Genomic DNA, 26,883 nt, shown 5'->3' on the forward strand with positions numbered 1-26,883 from the left:
GCTATTGTACTGTATGCATTGGTGAGCTGAAAAAATAACTGGAATGTTTCTACTTAGGATCCCTATACACAGGACTATATTAATTTGCAGTAACGAATCACAGAAAAGCAAAAACCCTGGGCATTTGTTGTATGCTACTGAGCATCAGCCTACCAAAATGATGTGTATTAATCTGCAGTAATAAATAACAAAGACATTTATAACTGTGCACTTGTCCTACATGTTACTGAACATATGCCTAATGTAAACTATATGCATTATTACAGAGAAATAAATACTCTGTGCAGTTGTCTTACATGCAATTGCAAATATGCACACACTTCGATTTTTTTCCTGTTTTCGATTCAATTTTGCCTATAGAAATCGAATGTTTTTTAAGCATTCGATTCGATGCGCTCCCGTTTTTTTCTATATTGAAAAGAAAAATAGACTGTGCAGGCTAGGAAATATGGAATTCGACCCAGTAAATCGAATGTGTACCTTGAATGGAAATCGAATTCGATATCGAAATCGATATCTAATGCAAAAGCGCAGATCGAATGTGAAAACTAATGGAAACCAGGCAAAATCAAAAGGTGGTGGAGAGGGGAAATTGTAATTGAATCGAAAGCAAAAGCAAATCGATGCATCTGTACGCACCTTAATAGAGATCACATGCATTAATTTGCAATAATAAACCACAGAAAAATCAAATATTGAGGAATATCTGCAGCAGCACTCTTTCTGGAATTTAATTTCAAGAGATGGAGACTCAATGATACATTTGTTTCTATTGAGGGTTTCTCACAGATTAATAAGCACAGAGGGCGGGATGTATTAATATACATCGCCGCCCTTCGCCTGACAGCCGCCGCGATGCTGCCGCATATGTACTAACATATGCGGCTAGCATCGGGTTGCGGTGACGGAGACCCCCGCGATACCTGTGATGTGGTCTGCGGGGGTCTCTGTCACATCCCGGCGGCAGGCAGTGTCCCCCTGCGTCTCCTCCTCCCCCCTACAGCCGGATGTCCTGCTGGCTGTGACACCTGCTGGGGGAGGAGGAGACAAAGGAGGACGGGAGGGGGTGGGCGCGCGGACGGCGGGTGGCAATAGAAGCCCATAGGCTTCTGTAGGTTATCGCCACCCAGAGGGTGGCGATACCCTGCCTTGCGAAAACGGGGCAGACGGGTATTGGTACATAGGAAAATGCGGTAAAACCCCCGTTTTACCGCATTTTTCCTTTAGTACATCCCGCCCATAGTAACATACTGTATATATTTGTTTCTACTGTTAACCCTGCTCCATAATATAAGAATATAGAGAGTATATGGTAAACTATGGAAAGTAAATATATCCACACATCAACCCAACAGCTAATCAATATTTAAACCTGCATAAAAGGATAAAAATATACAACCTAATAGCTGACAGAGACACATTTTAAATCTTTATTTCTTACACAAATGTATTAGTTTTCTTCAACCCTCTTTATTAAATCTTTATTTTAACATTTGGATCAGGCACATCCAAAGTGTGGCCCTCCAGCTGTTGCGAAACTACACATCCCAGCATGCCTGGCTATAGTTTTAGCATTCCTTAATAGCAAAACTGTGGCAAGGCATGATGGGACTTGTAGTTTCACAACAGCTGGAGGGCCATCGTTTGGACATGCCTGATTTATATACTTCGCTCTCAAACATCCCTGATACAGGGTTTTTGATTATAAATTTGTGAGGTATCATTATATACCCACTGCATTGTGACAACTAGTACTGGACTTTCCTTTAATAATATTTTGTGATTAAAGTATACATTTTGTTGATAATTATTTAGTTTGTGGATGAAGAGTGCATCTAAGTGAACTGGTTTTCTTTGTCTTTTTTGCCTTTATTCAGATCTGATCGCAGCACAATTTTTTTGGGAAAATGGGCATAACCATGTGCACTGCAGGTGAGGCAGATGTAACATGTGCAGATAGAATTAGATTTGTGTGAGTTATTTTGTTTCTGTGCAGGGTAAATAATGGCTGCAATTTAGATTTCAGTTTCAACAAACTCCACCCAAATTTAACTCTCTCTGCACATGTTACATCTGCCTCACCTGCAGTGCACATGGTTTTGCCCATTTTCCAAACAAATTTGTACTGCAATCAAATCTGAATGAGGGTCTCTGTGTATTGTAATGCATTTGATCCACCAGATCATATGTGCTGCATGGGAACACGCATCGGATCGGATGTCAAACACATCCAATTTGGATTAGTTTTATCCAATATATCGTCCCGATCCAAGGAAATTGGATAAAACCAGGTTAAATAGGAACCATGTATGGGAGCCTTTTGAAGACATGTGGTGTGTACAGACGGTGAGATATGGCTTCCGATGTTGCCGATATAGTGAACATCGGAAGCCATATCGCATGCAAATCGCATGCTTTATTTAGGGCTTGCGAGCCCGATGTGCTGCCCCATGTGAGCGCAAATCGGCAGCCAGATAGAGAGGGCAGCCAAGACTATATAGCGCAGATCTGCACTATATAGTCTAAATTCTGCCCCTCCATGCATGCCGTGCGATGCGAGTCCTGATGTGATCTGATCGTGTACACACCATTATTCACTAAGCCCTACTTCACTTTTCTGCAGTAGGTTAACACATAGCAGAAGAAGCATGACTGACAACGTATACCACCTGTGCTGAAGTGTATTCAGCACCCTTGGCCTTTTACATATTTTGTTACATTATTTTGTTACATTACAACCTGTAATTTATTTATTTTTTTCCCTGAATTTTATGTGATGGATATGCACAAAATAGTCTAAGTTGGTGAAGTGAAATGAGAACGATATATAAAAATGTAAAAAAAAATTAAATCTGAAAATTTGCACATGCATATGTATTCACCCCCTTTGCTTTTGAATTGTGATTCCTATTCGTATTCTTCCGATGGCGTATACATTAGTTTTTGTAAATACAATTACGAATGTGCCATGAAAAGGAATACGAATGAATTTGTAAAAAATAGGTGTATTTCTGGATACGAATACTGTACATCTATTTTTTTTTTACGAATTTCTCTTAGTAAATTTCCCCCAACGTGTATTTTACATTATAATGATTATTTGTTTGTGTAAATATGGAAACACTTACCAGGTTGTGGTGGTGATGCTGGTCTGTCTGTGTCGGCGATGTATAGCCCGGGAAGGACCTCTGGTGGGATAATTCTTTTCAACTTTCCCTCATATGATGTGTAGGTCACCAGTGGTGTAACTATAAATTTTGCTCCCCCCTCACTCCCCCCCCCCCCTCGGCTCCTCTTCAGCGTGTGACGTGTTGACTTCACATGCATAATGGAGAAGCTGAAGCAGGAGAGAGGCAGAGTGACCAGCAGACACTTCTGCTTCCCCCGGCTCAGACGCGTCCCAAGCCGCCCCAGCACGCCCATCCTGTACGCAGTAGCCAATCTGTGTACAGTCAATTGAATCAGTGGGGGGATTTGTCGTATCTGTCATGGCTGACTCACCTCCGGTGCCCAGCCTGCAGGCAGCGGCAGGAATTCGCATCCCATTAAATTGTCGATTTTTAAAAAAAAATCCAGATTCCAGAAAATGCGTTAAGGTGCGATTTCGAAACCGTACTTCACAATAAAAAAATAACATCTTCAAAGTTGTAGGCATGTTCTGTGAATGAAATTATGTAAACCTTCTAACAATTTATTTTAACTCCAAGCTGTAAAGCAACAAAACATGCAAAATGCCAAGGGGGGTGAATACTTTTGTAAGGTACTGTATGTACTGGGGCAGAGCCAGTGACACAGATTACTCCTCTCTTAGAGGTAAATTTACTAAGATGGGAGTTCTATTGAATAGGGTGTGAGATTTTAGGAGAGTTGTCTCATATTTTTAAAGCACCAATCATTTACACTGGAAAACCAGATTGATTTTGCCATGTAATGGATTGCCCAAAAATCTTCCAAAATCTCTCACTTTCTGATTCTCCCACCCTTTTACATTGGGCTCTGTATCTTCGATAGAACTCCCATCTTAGTAAATTAACCCCCCCCCCCCCCCATTGTATGGCCTGCATTAGCTCTCACCAGGACGCTGTTCTAAGGTTTAGGAGACATTTTATTGTTTTGCGTGCCGGTGACTACTAAATGATGATGGAGCAATTTGAGTATGCCGCTGGCATTGACATTACTGTAATGTTTTACGACATTTTCTCAGACTCGTAACTAGTGAACATTTAAATTGCAGAGTTTAGTGGTCCTTTAATATGTTTAGATATTCAAATCAGTAATGCTGCATTGATGAAATGTTCTGTATAACAACAACAATAGTGAGCTTTACAGCACTGATTAATTTATTTTTCCACTTGAACTGTCATTCGGCTACTGAAATAAGTTAGTGCTTTATGGAAAATAAAATGTCAGACCACCGAGGCTGAAGAAAATTAAAGTTCATCTGAAGTTAAAATAACAATGAAAGCGGAGGTGATGATAGTCAAGCAATTAAGGAAGACAAAATATCATAAAAAGTACAAAATATGAGAAATACAGGCTCGCGCTAAGCATCACTCAAGGGGGTAATTTTACTATGATGGGAAGTTGCCTACAGCCAAGGCATAAAGTGATTCTGGAGAGGTGGTGGAACTCATTTCCATCTGCTACCTAATTTTCTCCTTCCCTTCATCCCATTAGGCAGAGCCAGTGCCAGTGCTAGTGGTAGGGTTTTTGTCACCCCCCCTGCAAACCATTGTGCAGGACCATGGTGGAGGTTGAACTAGTTCCATTTCAGGTGGTGGAACTCACCATTTAAGGTGGTGGAACTTACCTTATCAGGTGGTGGAACTCAGTTCCCCCCCGACGTTAACCCCTGTCTATAGCAAACAATTCGATTCTAAAGGAGCTAAATAATATGTAGAATCTTACTGGTTGCTATGGGCAACATCTCATCTTCAATAGAACTCCCATCATAGTAGATTTACCCCATACATGTTGTGCTAATAAACGGTTTAAGAAATGCTTCCAAGATGTTACCAGCTCATATATATATATATATATATATATATATATATATATATATATATATATATATATATATGTGGGATTGTCTTGGGCATTTACAGAGGACAGTGTTTGGACCTTGGAGGCATTTCTTAGCATGTACTTGCCCCAGGCACTGTGGTCCCATGTGACAATTCTGCATCCACCACACAGGTGGGAGGGGGTTGGGGGGCTTGAATATCAGGGAAGTCTGAGACATAACATGCCTAAAGATGACATCAGTTCCTAGCTAATTGATAGACTGAATATTAGTTTATCCAACTAAATAGATGCCTCCATCTACTATTAAAATCTTGTACTCTCTTGTTGAATACATATGTATATACAGTATGTATATATTCTACTGGCATGTCCAAAATTCATTACGTGTCCTGAACCTCAGGGCCTGGTAGGTTGCCCAGTGCTTCTGAAACAATGTCCTTTGAAGGCATGGCATGCTCCAGTGAGATGTGGCCATGCTCCTGTGCCATATGGCACCCTCCCTTTCTTATATACAGTATACACAAATTTTAAGCAACAACATGCGCTCAATGTGACGATATATACAATGTAAAGCTTGTGTCATATCACTTCTGAGCATCTTATTTCTATATGTATATGTGTAAATTCTTTATAACAGCACTGGGATATGATGCATCATTTAAAAAAAAAATATTTAAAAATCTCCCACCCTGTTATCTGTTAGGTAGATGTAAGCAAATTGTGCCATGCAGTAAATAATTAAAGCCTAAAATTGCCTATTTAATTTATAAATAATGCAAAGCAATTTAATTTCCCTTTTGTATTCTGCAAGGGAATCTAGAATAATAAAGATATTCATTACACAGTTGGTCAGTTTGCTTGTAGAAACCACAGACTAAATGAAAGTTTTTCACCGGGGTCAGAGCACGGCTGGCCAGGAAATGGATGCTTTCCCTTTGTTCACTTGGAACAATTTCCTGATGAGACTCAAAACATACATTGGGCAGCTTTACCTAAGCGAGGATTAGTGAAATCTATAGTTTTTCAGTAATTTACTTATAGTTTACTAGTAAGCCCACTCAAAGCAAAACCTTCGAAAGCTATTTGCCTCTGTGAGAAAAAGAGGTGCAGTTTCAACAGATGGCAGTGTTTCCTGGGCACACGGACACTAGACATTAATTTCTGGCCAGTTTACAGTACATTAAAATTACACACAATAAAAACACATTCAAAACAACAAAAATTATGGTACTTATGTATTAGCCAGGCGCCCGGTTGCGCTACGCTAACAACGTAGCTTTGGCTACGTTGTCAGCATAGCCATTGCCAGACGGCCCGCTAATATGTGACGGGGGACGGCCGGGCAGAGGGGGGGGCTTCACTTACTGTGTCCGGGATGAAGGACCGGCGGCAAGGATTCAGCGCCGGCCGGGCGTAGGGGGAGATACTGGTGCCAGTGCAGTAATGGACATCATTCAGCATAGTCACCACTGGGGGAGCATCACATAGTTTCCCTGTTCCCCCAGCGGCACTAAGCTAATAGCGTACATTGCTGCCGCCGGGGAGGAGTGTCATGGCGGCCGCAATGCGGAGAGCCGAGTGCTGGAGGCGCTGGGGACATCGTGGATGGTAAGTATAATGCACACTACACACACACACCACACACACACACAACACCCACTAACACAATCATATCCCCACTATCCACGTCATACCCCCTGTGTCCATGTGGGTGTGGAGTTAATTTTAGAAAGTGTGGCGAGCGCATATAGCGGTGCTTGTGGTGTTGTTATATGACACGTTTTTGGAAGCTTAACCAGATATGTAGGTTTATTAATAGTAATGAGTTAACAGGTCCTGAGTTAACAGGTCTTTAGAATAGAATAATCTGTCGGGTGCATGCAGTTAGTGATATCATCAGAATTGATCATAAATAGTCCAAATAGAGATATCCTGTAATGTTAATGAATAGACAGTCACTATGTCCTGGTTAGTATTATCTTTTTACTGTACGTACAGCAAAATATTTGTTGGACAATCCTTAATTGATTAATGCATCCAAAATTGTTAGTATAGTTAGTTATAGTTACCACTGTACTCGCTTGTTTGGTTAACTGCAGGGCTTTCATTAATCCTGTGTAGGAAGGCATCCACCTCCAGTGCATACAAAAGGATATCTGGGAAAGAAGTAGGAGAGTGCACAAATTACTTATATCTACCTGTCCGCCTATGCCGAGAGTGTACTACTCACCTCCTGAATCTCATTACATTTATCCCCATGGTACTAATATGCCTGCTACAGTATTTCTGATCAATGCTTACAATACCTTCAACAGTGCTAAACCTACATTTTTGGGGCCCTGAAGCTTGAACTGTTATGGGGACCTCTTTATGACCACCAAAAATAGGGCAACATCCAACAAGGTCAAAAGGGTCCTTGCAAAGACAACACTCACTGCAGAGGACCAGAAAAATTACCTTATTAGGTGTCTCCTTGTTACGGGCTCCTCACCTTTCCTGCGCTGTTCCTAGGAAGGTCACAAAGAGAAGTTCTGCAGGCTGCCTGGAATTGTAGTTTAAAACAGATACACATTTAACTCTATTTACAGAGTGCAGACTACAACTCCCAGCAGCCCCCGCGATCCTAATAGATCTGCATCCAAGCTGTAACTGCAGCTTTGCTGTACTAGAAGCCTGATTGTCATGGTATAACTGGTGATGAGCTATACCAGTTTAACCATATACAGATGGAGCAGCTATCGCTATCTGCCACTGCTCACCATCTACCATCGCCATCTGCTCACGCGCCCAGTTCTGACGGAGCCCACCGCCACTCTCCGCCGCCTCCCTGCCACTCCTACCTGTCCCCGTAGGTACCCGCACCCCTCACTAACCCTGCCCATCTCCCTGAAGTGAAGATGGACAGGGTTTGTGCTCCCTGACGACAAGGGGATGTGCGTGCATGTGAGACACTCACGTGTACCCATCAGATGCAACGCCTCTCCGCAAGTGTAAGCCAGTGCTGGGAATCTGGCAATTTCAAGCGCTGTCTGAGAGGTACTACATCTGTACTATAAAAGTAAGAGGTGTTACAATGCACATCCTAGATGAGTTATGATTATATTATTAAATAACCTTATTTTAATAACACACTCTGTAAAAACGCCATTGATTTTGCAATTTTTTTAAATTGCATGCCACTTATTGCATGTAATACTCCCGGTGAGCTGGTGGGGGAGGGAAGCTCGTAGTGGCAGGCAGCGGGGTCCATCCGAGCGGCGGCGGCTGGGAGGCTGAAGCTTTTAGCCACCCGGCAAAATGCTGCTACAAGCTCCAGCCTCTGGATCATAATCGGCTGAAATCAGACCAAATCAGCTCAGTGTATGGGCACCTTTACAGATGACTCTTCCAAAGGATTACATTTCTAATCAATCTTATTCTCCTAGCTGGTGAAACTGTGTATTTGTGGTATTTACTCTCAATACAATAATCCTTGCATTTGCATATCATAAATACCATGTTGCATTAACAGAAAATGGAACTACCACCAATACAATTACTACTGTATACAGTATGTCCTTATTATTTTATATTACAGAAAAAGTGGATAAGCTAAAACGTAATACTACCACTGCCCAATTTTATAGGGTTAGAGCAATAAACTCCTATTAATTATCATAATAGGTTTAAGTAAAAAATAATATGGGGTGTAATGAATTGTCTAGAAGGAGCAATAAATGATATATAGAGAGAGAGTATGCAGCGATATAGCCATCATATGCAGCCCAGGTTGAATAAAATTGATAGCCGCGATTATTCATATGAGAGGCAAGGGACAGTTTTGTAATACATTTCATCAATTATACTCTTTATTGATAGTACAGCTGTATTTTCCCAACAATCTCCCATTGGCACAGAACTGTTATTATACAGGGACTCTATTTTGTTTTATTCATTTCTTTGTAATTCACCTGTCAAGTAGATGGAGAAAAGAGAGTAATTATTCATGGCCATTTACACTCTTTCCTTTGCAATTTATAATTTAGTAAACAAAACTGTGTCCTACTGTAAATGACTTTATATGTTATTTATGAAACTTTAACTAGTAATATGTCTGCAGCAGTTTCTACCATTTTCAAATTTTGGGATCAGTTATTTCAGTGTTGAGGACAATGTCTCGCCTCCTCTTACTTTCTAAGTCTTTATCACACACCCCCTCCATCCCTTTCTCTTTTTTCCTCTCAATCTATCTCATTCCTTCTCCCTCTATAAATTGTTTTAATCTCCCCCTTTTCCTCTTCTCTCTTTCTCTCTCTGGGGCCAAGTTTTCGCCATCCCCTCTATCCATATCCAGCCCCCTCCCTCTCTCTCTCCCTTTATTCAATTATTCTCTCTTTCTCTGCATATCCTCTCTCCCGCTCCCTCTCACCTGTTCTCTTATCCTTTCTCTCTCTCACTTTGGCCCTTATTCAGATCTAAGCTCAGTCCAAATGTTTGGAAAATGGGTAAAACCATGTGCACTGCAGGTGGAGCAGGTGTAACCTGTGCAAAGAGAGTTAAATTTGGGTGGGGTGTGCTGAAACTGAAATCTAAATTGCAGTGTAGAAATAATGCAGCCAGTATTTACCCTGCACAGAAACACAATATCTCCCACAAATCTAACTCTCTCTATACATGTTACATCTGCCCCACCTGCAGTGCACATGGTTTTGCCCATTTTCCGAACAAATTTGTACTGCGATCAGATCTGAATAAGGCCCTTTCCATGGGCCAGATGTATCAAGCTTCAAAAAAGCGATGAAGTGGAGGGTGATTAACAATCAGCTCTTACCTGTCATTTTTCAAACCCAGCCTGTAACATGGCAGTTAGCAGTTGATTGGCTGACAGTTTATCACTCTCCATTTTATCAATTGTTGAACCAGCCTGTAACATGGCAGTTAGCAGTTGATTGGCTGGCAGTTTATCACTCTCCATTTTATCACTTGTTGAAGCTTAATACATGTGGCCCTATATACCCTCTCTCACCTACAGTATATCCCACTCTCGATCTCTTCTTTTATCCCCTCTCTACATGTCATCAAATGATGTGGAAGGCACACGCACATTTAAGGGTGCTCAGAGCAACCTTAGATGTGCATGTACATTCTGAAGGAAGTGGGCGGGCTGCTGTCAATGTGCGACTTCTATGGGAACGCCCCCTTAAAGCACTGGGTGTTCCCATGGGAAAGTCCCCCGGCCCGCTGCTCCACCCCGCCCACCAGCCACAATGTAAACAATCTGTTAGCTGTGGACGCACGCACCTGGTGCATGCACGTGTGCAGAAATGTGCATGCGCATTTCAAAACATCACGCTCACATGCAAATTTGCATGCGAGCATTTAGACCTGAATAAGGTTCTATGTCTAGGTAGAAAGTCAATAGGTCAACACCACAGTCCAGAGGAAGGAGGCACTCAGACGTCAATGAAGCAAAAATAAGGTATATACTGTATCTAGTGTCCATTTGTGTGTCTCCGAAACGCTGACATCTGTTGGCAACGAGTGTAACTACATCTCTTTCTCTCTCACACATGCACACAGAGGCAATTACAAGGAAGTAGAGTAGCTTTCTAAGCATTTGCTATGAGTGGGCTTACTAGTATAGATATAAAATAGAAAAGACCAGCACTCACAATCTTTGACGGTACAGCGGTGCCCCGGTGCTCCTCCATGGTCGGTGTGTGGATATAGTTGTAGAGGGAAAGGCACTCTTAGTCGGGATGAAATGATACAAGAAGTCTGGGTTTGAGTCAATGTTTCAGAACTCTTGGTTCTTTTCTCAAGACTTAACAAGATAAAGTGAACAAAACATGACATTTATGTGCTTCACCAAAAGTGGTATGTACAGAACCGCCCACAGATCTACTGTACCTCATGCACCAGTGTGATGTACCTGTATGATGTCACACCGCTATAAATGCCATGTTTTGGTCATATTTTGTTTTTGTCAACATTTCTTCTGCATAAACTATGTAATAGTAATGATAATAATTTCCAAATAGGTCAACTTGTTACAGCCAAATATATTTAAAGAACAATTTTCCTGATTGACTGAGTTGAGCAATTTGTGGAAAGCACTTGTGATAGAAATAGCCAATTACTTTATTCTGGCTCAATGGACTTGGCATTTTTGCCCTTTATATATATTTTTGCAGTGCTAAATTACATGGCATATATCATTCTTAAGAAATAGGAATTTATTACCACTTTTATTGACAGCAATTGAACATAAAGTCTAACAAACCGCTTATAGAAAGGAAGGTTGTGTAACCACAAACGTGTTGACAAGGTATAAATATATTTACTGAATGTGCATTTCAGCACACATTTCCTACGCTAATAAGAACAGGTAGGTTATTATGAGAATGGGAAAGGACTCTGTAACTACAGTAGGAGCCAGGCAGTCTTCAGGTTTTAATGTGTATTAACACGAAACATGTTCAAAACTTTCTCATGAAATACATGAACAGCTCACATTGAATTTTACATTATCTTCTGGCATTATAAGCTGTTCCTGTTGATCCCACCCAGAGACAGATTAAGGTCTAAATGGGCCCGGAGCTGAAAATGATCAAGGGCCTATTATGCACAATATTAGGGGTTGTGGCCAGCACCTAATAATGTGGGGGGCGTGACCAGTGTTCTGGTTGGGTGGTCTGCTCATGGGTGTGTCGTCTCTATTTGTGTAAATGCTTTCAACTAATCATATATGCCTGGAAAAAGCAGGGGGCTGGCATAAGAAAAATGCAGGGAGATATATTGTCGGGTGCACTCCAAAGGTGCACCTGCAGGATGCCGATGTACTAATATACTTGCGGGGCGAGGCGGCACTCCAGTTATGAATAAAATACTGAAAGTCGAAACTTGGTAGACAACATTTCAGCACCTTTTATGTGGTCACCTAAGTTTGCCACATCATATACCCCTTATACAAATCATGTAACACAATAGTAACCCCGGTACTTATATGTTAGTTGGGCGCCCACTATACTTAGTACGCTCATACCCCCACTATCTATGTCGGCATGGAGTTGATTTTATATAGTGTGGCGAGCGCACAGAGCCACCGAGCCCGAAGCGTGGCGAGCGTAGCGAGCCCCACTAAGCAAATAGCTTAGTGGGCGCCCAACTAACATATAAGTACCGTAACCCCCTTATACTGTACTTGCCTCTTACACATTATACCACATGGAATGAGCCAAAATTCACACCGATTGAACCAAAATTCACACTGTGGCACACAGATTAGGGCAAAATTCACATTTTGCTACATGGCTTGAGCCAAAATACACACTATACCAGGCATGTCCAAACAGTGGCCCTCCAGCTATTGTGAAACTACACGTCCAAGCATGCCTTGACATCGTTTTAGCATTCCCTAATAGCAAAACGGTGGCAATGCATGATGAGACTTGTAGTTTCACAACAGCTGGAGGGCCATAGTTTGGACAAGACTGCACTATACCAAACAGTTTGAGCAATAAAGCGCATTATGCTTCACAAATAGGGGCATTGCGAGTCAAAGGCGTGCATTAAAAATTTACACCATAATGCCCATTACATGTTAAGCCTCACAACATACTCTCCATTACGTATTATGCCAAACACCATAATGCCTATTAAAAATTATGCTACATAAGTGTTGCTTACCTACATGTTCATTTCCAGGGGTTCCATGCTCATTGCCATGTGGGATTACATGCTCATTGCCAAGGGGGAATACATGCTCGCGGTAACTGGGGGACAGCGCCGACGGGCAGAAATGACAGCCATTGACAGCCGAGCAGAGAGCAGGGGGCTGCCCGGCTGTATTCAGAGCACTGCATGTCCTGACTATTTAAAATAATACCCCTTTCACACCAGAAAATGCAGGGACTTACCCGGTAATATGGTCCCAGGATCATGCAGGGACATTACCGGAATGGCCCCTTTTACACCAGCCTAGTATCTGCATTTTCTGGTGTGAGGGCGAGAGAAAACCACCCCGCCCCCCTTTAAACAACCAGCTATATCATGGGTCTTCAAACTATGGCCCTCCAGATGTTGTGAAACTACAAATCCCAGCATGCCTTGCCACAGTTTTAACACTCCCTTATAGCAAAACTGTGGCAAGGCATGCTGGGATTTGTAGTTTCACAACATCTGGAGGGCCACAGTTTGAAGACCCATGAGCTATATCTTCGGAACCGACTGACCCATTTACATGTAGGCTTAAAATGATTTTGGACCCGTGAAAATGGGCTGTTTGGTTCCAGAGAAATCTGTCTTCAAACAACATGAACAGCCAGAAATGAAAAAAAAAAAAAATGGTTTTCCCGCAATATCTCTAGAACCAATTAACCCATAAGGACCAGGTATCAGATTGAAGGCCCAGCGATTTGGGTTAGACTGGGAGAGTGGGCCTGGAGCTGTAGCTCCATCAGGCCCATTGTTAATCCGGCCCTGATCCCACCCGAATGCAGTGGCGTAACTATAGCATTGCAGCGACCGCGGGGGGGGGGGGGGGGGGGGCGCTGTGCATGTGCGGGCGCCGGGGCTGCAGTGCTATAGTTACACCCCGCCGCCCCAGCCGCCATCCCCCGCAGTCTTTACCTGTCTTCAGTACGTGCTGGTCCCAGCTCCCTTCTTCTGCTATGAGGACCACCACAAAATGTACTGGTCGGGAAGGGGGAGAATTGGAAATGTACCCGCGCACAAGTAGAACACTATATATCAAGTGGTATTATACAGATAATGATAGTTGTTAATTAATTATTCCACAATTTTGAAAGAAAATCCTTGACACTGTAGAAGTGCCACCACAATTCTTGGATGTGGAGGTGCTCCCCTGAGAGTATAAAGCATATATGTTGGGAGAAGAAGGAAAAAAGTACTCTCCTTTGTTTGGGGGCACACTTGTAACAAGAAAAATATAAGTTCAGTAGTAGTGTAAAGATGAGTTATATTAATACATAGCTTTTATTCTTTATTTAATTAAAATACTTTTGTTTACAAACGGACAGACAACACAAAACATATATTGCAGGGATATTAAAATGTCCACTGCTGGATGAATATCCTAGATTATAGTCTCTAGGTAAAGCACTATCAATAAATTCTGGAAGCTTAGTGAAGTGTTAATTCTTTTATGGTTCCGGTCAGTTCCCCATATCTTAGCAATGCTTGCCTAGTTCCTTATTCACCATGTGTCGATTTAAATGTCTAAATATGACTGGTAATGGGTAGGCAGATATCTTCCCCCTCGTTAGGGAGATGGGAGAATAGCGCTAGGGTTTCCTCAGGTTAGTAAGTAATCTCATTAGCATATTATTACAAAGTTGCTTCTTACAGCTTGAAACGTGTATCTATGCATAGTATTTTGTCTCTCTGTAACAGGGAAAAGGTATAAATTAGCAAATAGAAGTATCTACTGTCTCCACCTTTCTTTTGAACAAAGTGCCCTGTTGACAAAATAGTCAGTGCAGGGTCTAGCCGAGTTCACAAGTGGGGAGATGAGAGTACTATAAGAATAAGGTCTCAGGTGTGAGAAAGAGACGACTTACGTTGGTCGTGTTAGTAAGCTACTGCTACCCATTGTGCATTCATTGATGGGTAGTGAGCGATACCCAGCGACAACTGCGCTATATTATAGTAGAGTGTCTGCTTTCCCCTTATTCAGGTTTAAAGTGCCCTGTTGATCTTACACCAGTGCAGGGTCCTGCCGAATTCCTTTTCTGGGGATGAGAGTACTCTTGAATGATAGTAGGTGCCTGTATAGGAAAAAGATAGATCTATCTGTGCAATATGCTGCTATGTCCTATTGCAAAATTGCATTGGTAGGACATGAGCGATATCGTCAGACAGATTTATGCCTATAAAGGCATGTTATGAAAGCTGAAGAGAGAGATATATGCTCTAACCAATATGGGAGATTAATTTGTCCCTAATTTGTAAGATAGTGATATAAGCAATATGTTTTAAGTATTCCTGGTTTTGTTGGATACTGTTGCAACATACATAAAGAGATCAATTAACAGCTGACAGGTTGCTTTTGCATAGACATGTGATAAATTGCAATTTATTAATTGTGCGTGCGTCTTTTGCTGTTTAAATGTGTCACTTTATATACATTGCTCAAGGTAACAACGGTATCACTAGCCAGATAGCATAGGATAGTTTTTCCACTATGTCTATACACGTGTGGCCAGACTGCACTGGCCCCAGGTAACCTAATGTATATTATACACTGGTGCCGGGAGTACATATATTGCACGTGTACTTTTAAACTAGCATAAGTGGGTTAACCTTAGTAAGTACTGTGTGATCTGGTATATCCAAATCCACAGTCGTGGACTTACCTCCGTTGTTCTCAAAGCCCGCAGCTTACCCGTGCCTGGGGAATCGCCGCGCTAATTTCTCCATGGAAATGCCGGTGGCGCTGCTAGTACGCGTAAGCACTAACAGCGTCTCTGTGTGTGACAGGAGCAGACAGCTGTTTCACTTAGATGAGCACTGACGAAGCTTGTCTTCACACCGTACAGGGGTCCGTCACATACGAGGCTTCTGATTGGACAATACTTTTCCCGCCAGAGTCTGTGGGGGCACGTCTGACCACACGCATTGTAATTGGAGCATTACACATTACTATAGGTATATAAACCCTGCTTGCGCTCTGACAGGTTGGCCCTGAGGAAGCTAAAATCTGCGAAGCGCGTGCCGGCTAGCGGTGTGTGGGCAGATGTTTGCACCTGTTTGTTATTTTTCTTACTAATGTATTCTAGAATTTTGTTGAACAGTGTAATGCCGCTACAGCCCTTTTAAGGGCGTTCACTGCAGCCAGCTACGGTCTACCTGGAGGCGACTCCACATGACTAGCACAGTGAATAACTTGGAGGCAGCACCTCATAACTACTCTGGCTCCCATACTAGGCACATCATACAGCCTATGGGAGTTCTCTCATTTAATGGTGCAGTACCCCAATTTATCTTTAAGTGATTCAGATCAGGATTCTCCTGTTGGAGATAGAGTGATTTTCACCCATACGCCGTAAATACTATTAAGTGTATGCCAATCTATTTTCTGATTTTCACTATTAATGATATACATTATGCCTGGACTGACATAAGTGAATTTGCGGAATATAGAGCACCAATCCAAAGAGGTCATACCCGCTCTTACTCATACATACCTGATTTTTTGGTCCAATTTAATCCATTTAATCATGAACACACTGTTCCAAAGTTGAATCAGCACATCTAACAGGTTCTATCACAAACATCTGCCTGCCACCTTAGTTTTTAAGAGTGTTATCCCACCCCTGTTTTGTTGTTACATGTATTTTTTATCTCGCAGTTCTTAAAATAAATACAATAAAAGTTAAATTTTAACCCCTTCCCGACATTGCCTTTTATGGTAATTTTTTTTTTTTTTCCTCCTTGCGTTCAAATAAGCGTAACTTTTTTAATTTTCCGGCTATATAGACACATGAGGGCTTTTTTTTTTGCGGGACAAGTTGTACTTTGTAATGGTACCATTTACTATACCGTATAATATTCTGGGGAATCAGGAAATAATTCAATGTGGGGTAAAAAAAAAAAAAAACGCCATTCCACAATTTTGCGCTGGTTACGGTTTTTTTGAAGTTCATATTTCGTTTAAAATGATGTGTTATCTTTATTCTATGGGTCGTTACGATTCTGGTGATACCAAACTTATATAGTTTTCGTTACATTTTACCACTAAAAAAAAAAATAGAAAATGTTACGGTTTTTCGAATTTGCGTCGCGTCGCCATGTTCTGCGGCTTATAACTTTTTTATTTTTCCACCTAAGGACCTGGGTGAGGGCTCATTTTTTGCGGGCTGAAGTGTACTTTTTAATTAATACCATTATGGGATATGGGCGACTTTCTGATCTCTTTTAGCTATTTTTTTTTGGGTAGGCGATGCGACCAAAAAACGTAGTTTTGGCGTTGGGGATTATTTTCCGTTTACGCCTTTAACCGTGCGGGATAACTAATGTTATATTTTAATAGATCGGACTTTTAGGAACGCGGCGATACCAAATATGTTTATTTTTTTTATTTTTTATTTATTTTTATTTGGGAAATGGGGAAAGGGGGGTGATTTGAACTTTTAATATTTTTTTATTTATTTTTTATTTTTAAACTTTATTTTTTTTTTTTTTACTTTTACTACAAGGCCCCCTAGTGTACTTGACCACTAGGGGGCGCGATCGCCTGTACTAGGTTCAGCCATAGAGCTCTATGGCTGAACGTAGTGATTTTATGCACTTCCTATTACATCCTGCCTCAGGCAGGATATGATAGGTATGCAGACACGGCCAGCACAGGGGTCTACATTAGACCCCTGGCTACCATGGCAACCGATCGGCACCCTCCGATCTCGCTGCGGGGGGCCCCGATCGGCGCCGGAGGGGGGCGCCCCCCCTCTGATCAGCTATTTAAGCACTGCGGTCGCTTTGCCCGCGGTGCTTAAAGGGTTAAACGGCCACGATCGGCGAACTCGCCGCTCGTGGCCGTGAGAGCAGGGACCTGGCTGTAATATACAGCCATTACCTGCTCTCTTTCAAGCCAGCTCACTCCGTGAGCTGGCTTGATTCCCCCGCAACCGACATATGACGTAAATGTACGTCATATGTCGGGAAGGGGTTAAAAATCTTTATTGGTGCACCGATATAGGACATACTTTTCTTCTTTATTCTAGTACTCGGAAGAAGCCAATCACTAAGCATTAACGAACTTCACACTTGTAGCCTTAGAAATTGATCTTACAGCCCTTCAAAAGGTCATTGTTGCTTGGTTATGGCAACTGCGTATTTCTCTTATTCCCCCCTCCCCCATTTGCACTGTAAATATTTGATGGTATTGTCACAGTTGTCACACTGCTACTAAATAGAATCTGTAAAGGTGACAGGTCGCGACATAAATCAGGTAGAGGTCCGTTCCAAATATGGCATTCTTGCATGCAAAATTCAAAAACGGCAATGCGGCAGATCACGGCAAAGCAATATCATAGCAAACCAGCGAATTAGTAAACTTGCATCACAGCAAAGCAATGTAATAGTAAAACAATATCCCAGCAAAGAAATATAATAGTGAAACAATATCACAGCATCCTGAAATAGCAGCAATCTCCCTCTCTCCCTCATTACTCTAGCAATCTCCCTCACTTCACCTAGCCCAAATTACACTGTTACATTTTGGGGAAAAAAGGAATGAGAGATAGATACATTTACATTGAATCATCAGCGCCATTTCCCAGCATTGGTTATAAAACACAATGGGGCAGATGTATTAAGCCTGGTGCAGAGATAAAGTGGAGATAAAGTGGAAGCAGATAATGCACCAGCCAATCAACTCCCAACTATCATATTTCAAACACAGCTGATTGGCTGGTACGTTATCTCCTTCCACTTTTCTCCACTTTATCTCCAGTTTATCTCTTTGCCAAGGCTTAATACATCTGCCCCATCGATCCCTATGCTACATGCATTTCTTGTGGCCATTTATATGGAACCACATGTAGAACACAATAGATGAACAATCCCTGTCACGTATCAGTGAATTTTCATTAGTAGCTCTTGCTAACTGCTTTGGGGCTCATCTACATTTGGATAGAAGTCATTTAAAAAGATTCCTCTCACATGTAGCAGTAGACACCCACGTGTCTAGGTGTAATGTTCGGAATCTATTTTTACAATCCGTCCATATATGGAACTAGACACGCCCTTTGGGTGGAGCATAACATGCCCAATCAATGGGGTGGTGTGCACAATTCTACGTTCAACTAATCTCCCTGAAACTAGTTTTCAAAAAGTAGGCAAGTATGCAGCATAGTGGTCATCACAATGGCTGGGTTCAGTTATTAGCACTTATGTGACAGTTTTTCTAGAACTGAAATTTAACACCCACTACCAGGCCTTATAAGGTGCAGAGGCCTGCCCAATGTGAGGAAGGGGTAGATCTGCTATACTTTCTGAAGGAATGTCCTCCTTCCTCACACATGGTGGATCTCTACTTAGCTCTAGAATTTAATATGAGCAATTATGTAATTAAATTGTAGACATATATCATTTCACACATTTAGATGAACTTTTCAGATAATTTGCAGCTCAGGAAATGTGCTTGATTCGTGTATTTCTAATCTTCATACATTAGTTATTTCAAGATAATTTTTTTTAGTTGTTTAAAGATTAAAAAAGATGCTGGGAGAGCAGTTAACACCTCAATCTCAACTGTTCTTATCGTGGGTCATAATAATTGATCTATTAACAGCTACTAGTTATAGAAGGTTATGAGACCAGTTCCGCAGCGCTGGACAATATGCTTTAATTTTTTTGGAAGAAATTCAAAAATCCACCTCACAGTTCTGTAGTTCAAAAAAATACAATTACTTTATTTATAAAAAGTCAATGGAAAAGGGCAATAATACAAAAAATACATGACACACAAACAGAAACCCCCTTCTGAAAATCCTGCATTTGCCACTGCGCAGTGGCAGAACGATCTCCTAACCCTGAAGTACCCTGGACATCCTTTTGAGTTTTTTCTAGCACAAAGGTCTATAGTACGGTCTGGATATACTGTACATCAGGCAGCGTTTGTCTCCAAGAATCTGGTGAGCTACCTTTGAAAATTCTCCAATACAAGGAATACTAACTTTTTAATATTTTTTAGACTGTTTGTTGCGAGTATGGCAACCCTTGTCGCAATGGCAGGGGATGAGAACTGTTGTGTCGCAACAACGTGTTCCTGTCAGTGCTTATAGTAAAAAGGGCCCTAATTAATCGCCCCTTAGTGAGCAGGATATTAACGTCCAAGAACTGGACATTGCTGGCATCTAAGTGGGAAGTAAGCTGAATGACACTGCCACTGTCATTATGTTGTGACAAAAGAAGCTCCAACTCTTTTGGGGTTTTAGACCAAAAAATAAGGAGATCATCAATGTAGCGGTAATACAAAGATATTCCATCTCTAAGTGCGCTGCCTTGAAAGACCAACCCTTGTTCAACTTTTGTGACTGGCACGATGTGTATTGCGGGGGTGGTTGGCGGAAGTGCTGCTGCAAAGCTGAAACTTCCGTCTGCCCACACGCTGCACGTCCGCTGGCTGAGTTGCCTACAGGAGAGGGTGGATGTAGCTGTAGCTATCAGCTGGACCCGAGGGACGCCTACAGCCGGGTGTACACTTCTGGTGTCGCCTGGCGTTGTGGGACGCTCCCTGGTCCGGCAGGTGAGTGCGGTCTGTCTCTGATTGGGTTTGGGGGGTGGGGCGGGTTTTGTCATTTGTGTATGTGTATATATCGAGCCACTTGTTGTACTGTTTGTTGTGTGCTGTGTCCATCCCTGACGACGGGGGGTAACCCCGAAACCATTGGAATAAAGGACCTTTTTACTGCAGTCTGCTGAGTGCCGCCTCCTTCCTCCCCTATATATATATATATATATATATATATATATACATATATACATACAGGAGCATCAACAGCAGTGTAGACCCCTTGGCATAGCAATGTATTGGGGCACCTACCGATCCTCCAGCGGTAGGGGTGGGGGAAGCTTTGATGTCCCCCGGGTGGTAGGGGGTATTATATCAACTGCTCAGCATGTAGGGCCTGGATCAGTAATTTCCACTAATTACCCCTTTACTGCACAGATGGTGGGAAATGGGGTGGGAGAAGGGGGCATTGGGATGAATGAAGGGGCCCTGATACAAAACTTTCAGGATGGTAGAGGATGTTTAATATGTAGAGGAGGGGTGTATATTGGAGTGGGCTTATTATTCATAATTTTCTGGTGGGAGGACAGCTTGCTTGACTGCAGATATCTCCAGTTTCCAGGAATAGATTTCTTAGATTTTAATGGAATTAAAAACTAGAGGATCCCACCTACCAAATGGTATTGGGGTCTAGGGGAACAGAGTTCAGGAGGCAGAGCAATCTGCCAACGAGGATATAAAACTACATACCAGGTGTGGAGCTGGAGCAGTAACCAGCTGCTGGAAGGCTGATATCTCTGGTTCTGGGAACAGTAGAGACAAGCTACTAGTGTTCATCAAAGGGGGAGAGTGCCAGCTTTTGGAACATACCCTCAGAAAAACTCTAAGTTAGACAGAACCTGAAATATCTGACTGGGAAGAGCAATTAACAGGCATGGATGGGGACCACTGCTTTGAAGTCAGATATCTCCGGTTCCCAAGGGCCGATTTTTAAAATACCCATGGAAAGAAGGGACCCTCAGCTTTCAGCCTATGTCCCTTAGACTCCTGGGGGGGTTTCTGGGTAAGCAGAACCCCCCCCCCCCCTGCGTGCGCTACTGCTGCGGTTATCTCTTTTCACCCTTACAACATCCCCTGATAGTTACTATCCACAAAAGTCCTTGGGTCAGTTCTTCAGGCTGTAGAACCGCACTGCCACTGCGATAAAAACACACCTTTCCTTTAGACTTCCGCCATTGTTAAATAACGTACAGAACTACTGGATGGGTACTTTCAGGGTAGTAAGACTGTACTGCCACTAAGGTCAAAATACCTTAGTGGCAGTAACTGTTCTCATAACCTTCTATAACTATTTGCACATATCTTTGGGTGGTTTAAGATGATTGAACCACATCTGAGAACAACAGCAGCAGAGGGATAGGAGCGCTTGAGATTTCCTGGATTTTTCCCCTTTTTTTATTAGCAGCTACTGTTCATCTGTTCTGTATATTGGGGCTGAATCAGTGCATGCGCACACCCAAGAAACGGAAGGCTTTGCTCAAATGGGGAGGGTCGAAGGCAGACAGGCGGCATTAGCCGTGGAACATCCAGCGTTTCAAGCGCGTCCCCATAAAAATGCCTGCGTTCTCAGGGGAGCTTGGCAATGCCTTCTCGGGCGGGCGGCTGACTTCACATGACATCAGCGCCCGTCCACAATTTGGTGGATAGCGGGCATCTGAAAAGTAAGTATGAACTTACTTTTCAGAGTGAAGGCTGCAGTAATCATTCGATGGTCAATGACCATTTCTCCTCCGTTCAGCCTAGGGAGGGGATTCAGCCATGGGCTGGGGTGCGGGTGTTCACCGGGGTGGCGTTTACCTGTTCACAAGGCTGCGAGTGTACGCGGACTAGCAAAGAGGTATGAATTAGGTCCATTATGCGGCGTTTTCTAGAATGTAAAGGTAGATATTGGTGTGATACAATCATATCTCACAAAGCAAGGGGTTTGATGATGCATGGTGTAAATGCAGATACACATCAGTAGCATCCCTATAATAACACAGACATGGGTGGAGAGCAGGCATACTCAGCAGGGCTTGAGTCTTGGTGGCCAGGTTTTGATGGCTTGGCAAATACTTGAATTAGTTAGTCATATTATCCCACAGTGTATGATAGTAGAGTCTGTGCTTGAGGTTGCTTGGTATGCAGTACACCAGTGGTCAGGGAACAAATTACCCCAAATGGGGAAAAACTTAAATTTCTGGGGGACAGTTGCGCTGCTGAGACACAGGCAGGAATGTATATGAATCTTTATGCATGCCCGGTTAAAATCTATATATACAGTAGATACTATCTGCATGCCCGGCTGTGTGTGTTACAGTACTGTGGTGTACAAGGACCTGATGCAGTACAGTGCATCAGGCCCTTGTGTATAACACGATTCCCTACTTGATGCCCCGGGCCCCACCTTCAAGTCTGCCCGCTTCTTCAGTAGACTAGTTGTTGCGACATATCTGCAGCACGCAATCTGTGCTGCCGCTGCGGCGCACAGTTTCTTTGCCTGGTTATAGGCATCAAATCAAGGGGATAATGTCAGCATATCTAAATATATTTTGGGGTAAAAGGTAAAAAGTTCCCTGACTCCTTCAGTACACACAGGCACGTTGATAATTAGACAAGCAGTGGGCTGCAGTGAACTCTTTTTAAAGTACAAACAGTATTTTGGTATTTGCAATTACGGTGTAGTTCTACAGTGCTGTATTCCCAGATAAACTCTTTGTTACAACATAACTTCTATTCAATTGCTCACATTTGAACTTTCTGTTCTAAATGAATCTCGGAACCTTAAAAGCATGTTTGTATTTAGCAAGCTCTTTGCCACTATATTGTTGATGAAAGACAAAGAAACTATTTGAAACAAGTTTAAATGAATAAAGTTGCTGGAACATACTGTGACAATTTCATTTGACAGCTTTAGAGAGGTGCGAAGCCCTGGGGATACAGGGGGAATGCAAATAGTGAATAAATGGAGAAGTTGCAAATTGCAACCAATTAGCTACTAACTAGCATTTACCAAGTACATTCTATAAAGAAATATGTAGAAGATAATTGATTGCTATGGGTAATTTCTCCACTTCTCCACGAAGTTTGGTACTGTACTTCTGCCCCATAAAGAGTCCTGCTGTGCTTTTCCCATCCACTGAATTAGCCATTTACACTGTATATGTACTTTCCAATTTCCCGGAGATCAAATTCTAAAAGGGATACGGTCATTGGGTCTACAGCAAGTTGGTCAACAAGTGTTAGATCGACATGGTTCTAGGTCAACATGGTTCTAGGTCGACATGGGTTAAGGTCAACATGGGTCTAGGTCAACTAGGGCGTGGTTGGAGAATAAAATAGTGTGCCGAGCACAGCGAGGAACCGTGCCTGAAGCATCGTGAGTAAAGTGGCGCACTGGAAACTGTCCATGTCGACCGTGTCTACATTCGGGTAAAAAAACTGTGAAAAACCCCATGCCGACCTTTTGGCTGTCGACCTAGACACTTTCTACCTAATGCTTGTGTTGACCTAATGGCCTGTCCAGTTAGACCCATGTCAACCTAGACCCATGTCGACCTTGTCCCATGTCGGCCTAGAACTATGTTGACTTTTCCCCATGTTGACCTAACAGTGTTGACCGAATACTTGCTGTAGACAAACGATCCCAACCCGTCTAAAAATATGTAATATAGTTGGCTGGCAATACATATATGCTTGTTTGCACAAGAGTTTGAAGTTTAATTCAACCACCTGTTCACTAATTGTCATTACCCGGAACCACCAGCGACACTTCTTCTGCCACAGAAAAGACAAAATGGAGTAGCAAAATATTTTTCAAAGGCGCATAGGTCTAAAGCTTTCCTTGTGTGGGATGTTCCTCTTTCAACAAACTTTCATTTCTTAAGTAGATATTTTGAAGTGATGAATTCTCAAATACAAGAAAATATAAGTGCAATAAAAAAAACGTGTTAGTGTCTTATATTAATACGTGAGATTGGATATATTATTTCTCCTACGCATTGTATATTAAATTTTTTCTATGTACTTCTGTATTGAACACTACATCAACATGACTAACTATGACGAATGATGCCCTGATCGAATCCTAAGGGACCTTAAAGAAACCACTATATGTTCCATTCTAGACTTTTAAATACTTAGAAGTGTTGTTTTCCCAGAAAATACGACACTTAATTTAGCCCATTTGGATTTCCAATTCTCAGAGTTATAAATACAGCGGGACTTAGAGTTTTATGGATCCAATGTGACCAATATCTAGAAAAGATTTTGTTGTTTTGAAGCATGAGAAAAGATGCAATAGTGCCAAGAATGTATTTTCATGCTCTTTTACTGTCTCATAAAGTACATTTTATGGAACATATGTACATGTAATATGTGCATATGGTCCATGAAATATATAACATGAAGTATCTGCTGTATGAAGCATAAAAATTTCAAAAATACATTTCAATGTGGTACCAAAAGAAAAGACAGACAATCCTTATATTTTCAAACAGACTATGACGACACCCATGTGAGGAAAAACTTACAGTGATTCATTGCAATGGGCTACTTTACAAATCAAGATATTCTACCATAACCCAAAATTGACAATTTTCCTGTGTACCTCTATAGAAGCATTTTCCAACCACTGTGCCTTGAGCTGTTCTCAAGTGTGCCACCAGAGCTACAGATGTCCACACTAGTTTACAGCCACCGCCACCATCACAACTTCATCTATTATTCTCTGGACTCTTTTATTTCATGTGAGGGCCAATGTATTTTTTGTTACCTGTGGGGTAATTATTATTTATGATTATTTTTTCATATGGGGCCAATGGGTTACTTTGTTTTTTCCTGTGTGGGCCAACTAATTGTATCCATGTAATTATGTAATCAGTCTCTTCTCTGGGCAAATAATTCTAACAAAGTATTGTTCACAATGGGCACAGACCAGTATTCAGTGGCAATCACAACAAACTGGTGTTTGAGCAGAACCTCGTCCAATTTACAAAGATATAAATTGGATGAGGATATGCCCCGATTGCTATGTGGGCATATCTAGCGTTCTGTGAGCTGCTGGCCATGCCCCCATGCCCCCTGTCTCTATGATTAGATGTTGTGCACATGCCCACAGAGTCTAATCACTGAGAACAGCCAGTTATAGGTGAGCCTCCGAACCCCCAGCATCCCCTCCACCTACAGGGGGGCCACTGTTGCCCGCAGGTGGGATGCTGGAAAGTCCCAAGAAAATGGGACTGTTCTGTAAAAAACGGGACAGTTAGGAAATATGATACAATTGTTCACAATGTTCTAAAGTTTGTGTGTTTAGAATATTTATAATGCACCCTTCTCACACTATAACATTGTATTATAACTTCTACAGATGTAAATGAATGTGAAAAGCAGCCTTGTCGGAATGGCGGAATCTGCACAGATCTTGTGGCCAACTACTCATGTGAATGCCCCGGTGAATATATGGGACGGAACTGCCAGTATCGTAAGTCGAACATTTGCTTTATCGTGTGTTTGATATAATTATACCTGGAAAGTTGCACTGTGAATAGGCATGGATATCAAAAAACACTCATTTTCTTAGACATAGGGGTCATCTTTTGAACGTATTCCGCTTTCCAAACATGAACGGGCTGTGAATGTGATTTATTTTGTAAAAAAAGCCTGTTGCTTGTGATGAATAGAGCAGATATCAATCACAGTAGATGGGTGTCTGCTGAAATTACTGTCAAACTGCTCTGCATATCAAACATTAGACAGAACTCCTATCTACGCAGCAAATCAATGCTACTTTCATGATAGGGACCAACATCTCACATCTATGTTTCTATTACTATGCTAAAGCAAAAGAGTTTTTGATAATCTTCTACAGCTTTCTATTGTAATCTTATATTGATCTTTTGTACTGTTGGAAATGTTTTAGTTGTATAGTTAATTGAATGTACAACTAGTTTACATACGGTATAGGCTGTAGGTTTTGTACTTTCATGTTCACATTTAAAGATCCCGGAAGAGATTTGTTTTTACCAAGTTAGTGAAATGCGGAAGTCAGTAAATAAACACAGAAGTTAGATTGAGGCCAATTTCTCAAAACGGGCAAAACCATCAGCCTGATTCAGGCTGGCTTGGAAGGGGCCGAATTTGGCCCCGATCTGATGGGGGGGGGGGTGGGGGGGTGTATGTGCAGCCCTCCTCTGCGTATGCCTTTGGAGAGTATCACACTCACCGAAGCGTTCGCACGGAAAGAGGAGGAAGGGTTCAGAGAGAGGATGGCATCAGAGGAGGGCACCAGCGTTTTATGGGCATTCGCGTAGGAATGCATGCGGGCCGATGCCTGCTCGGGGCTGGCGACTGACATCACATGACCTCAGTTCCCGCCCCCTCTGACTTTTATTCCTGAAGGGGAGAGAAATCATTCAATGGTCGGATTTCTCTCCCCTGCACGGTATGTGTTCCAGTACTCGTCTCCTCTCATTGTAGCGAGGAGATGCGAGCGGCGCTGACCTGTCCGCTAGGCTGCATGTGTACTGCATCTTAGCAAACAGGTCTGAATTTGGCCCGATGTGCACTGCAGGTGGGGAGGATGT

At 42.2% G+C, this 26,883-nt stretch overlaps 1 protein-coding gene across 5 annotated transcripts in view; it reads left to right on the plus strand.

Moving 5' to 3' along the window:
• Positions 1-26,883, plus strand: part of EDIL3 (EGF like and discoidin domains 3) — a 510,230-nt gene that overhangs the window by 262,901 nt on the left and 220,446 nt on the right. For all 5 annotated transcript variants that reach the window (XM_083151831.1, XM_083151829.1, XM_083151832.1 and 2 more), the window contains one exon: positions 25,668-25,781. In XM_083151831.1, coding sequence (XP_083007957.1) covers positions 25,668-25,781 — 114 coding nt within the window. The remainder of the gene's footprint in view (positions 1-25,667; positions 25,782-26,883) is intronic.

This window comes from Crinia signifera, chromosome 1 (genome assembly GCF_055691185.1).
Source record: "Crinia signifera chromosome 1, ASM5569118v1, whole genome shotgun sequence".
In the NCBI taxonomy this organism is placed as follows: domain Eukaryota; kingdom Metazoa; phylum Chordata; class Amphibia; order Anura; family Myobatrachidae; genus Crinia; species Crinia signifera.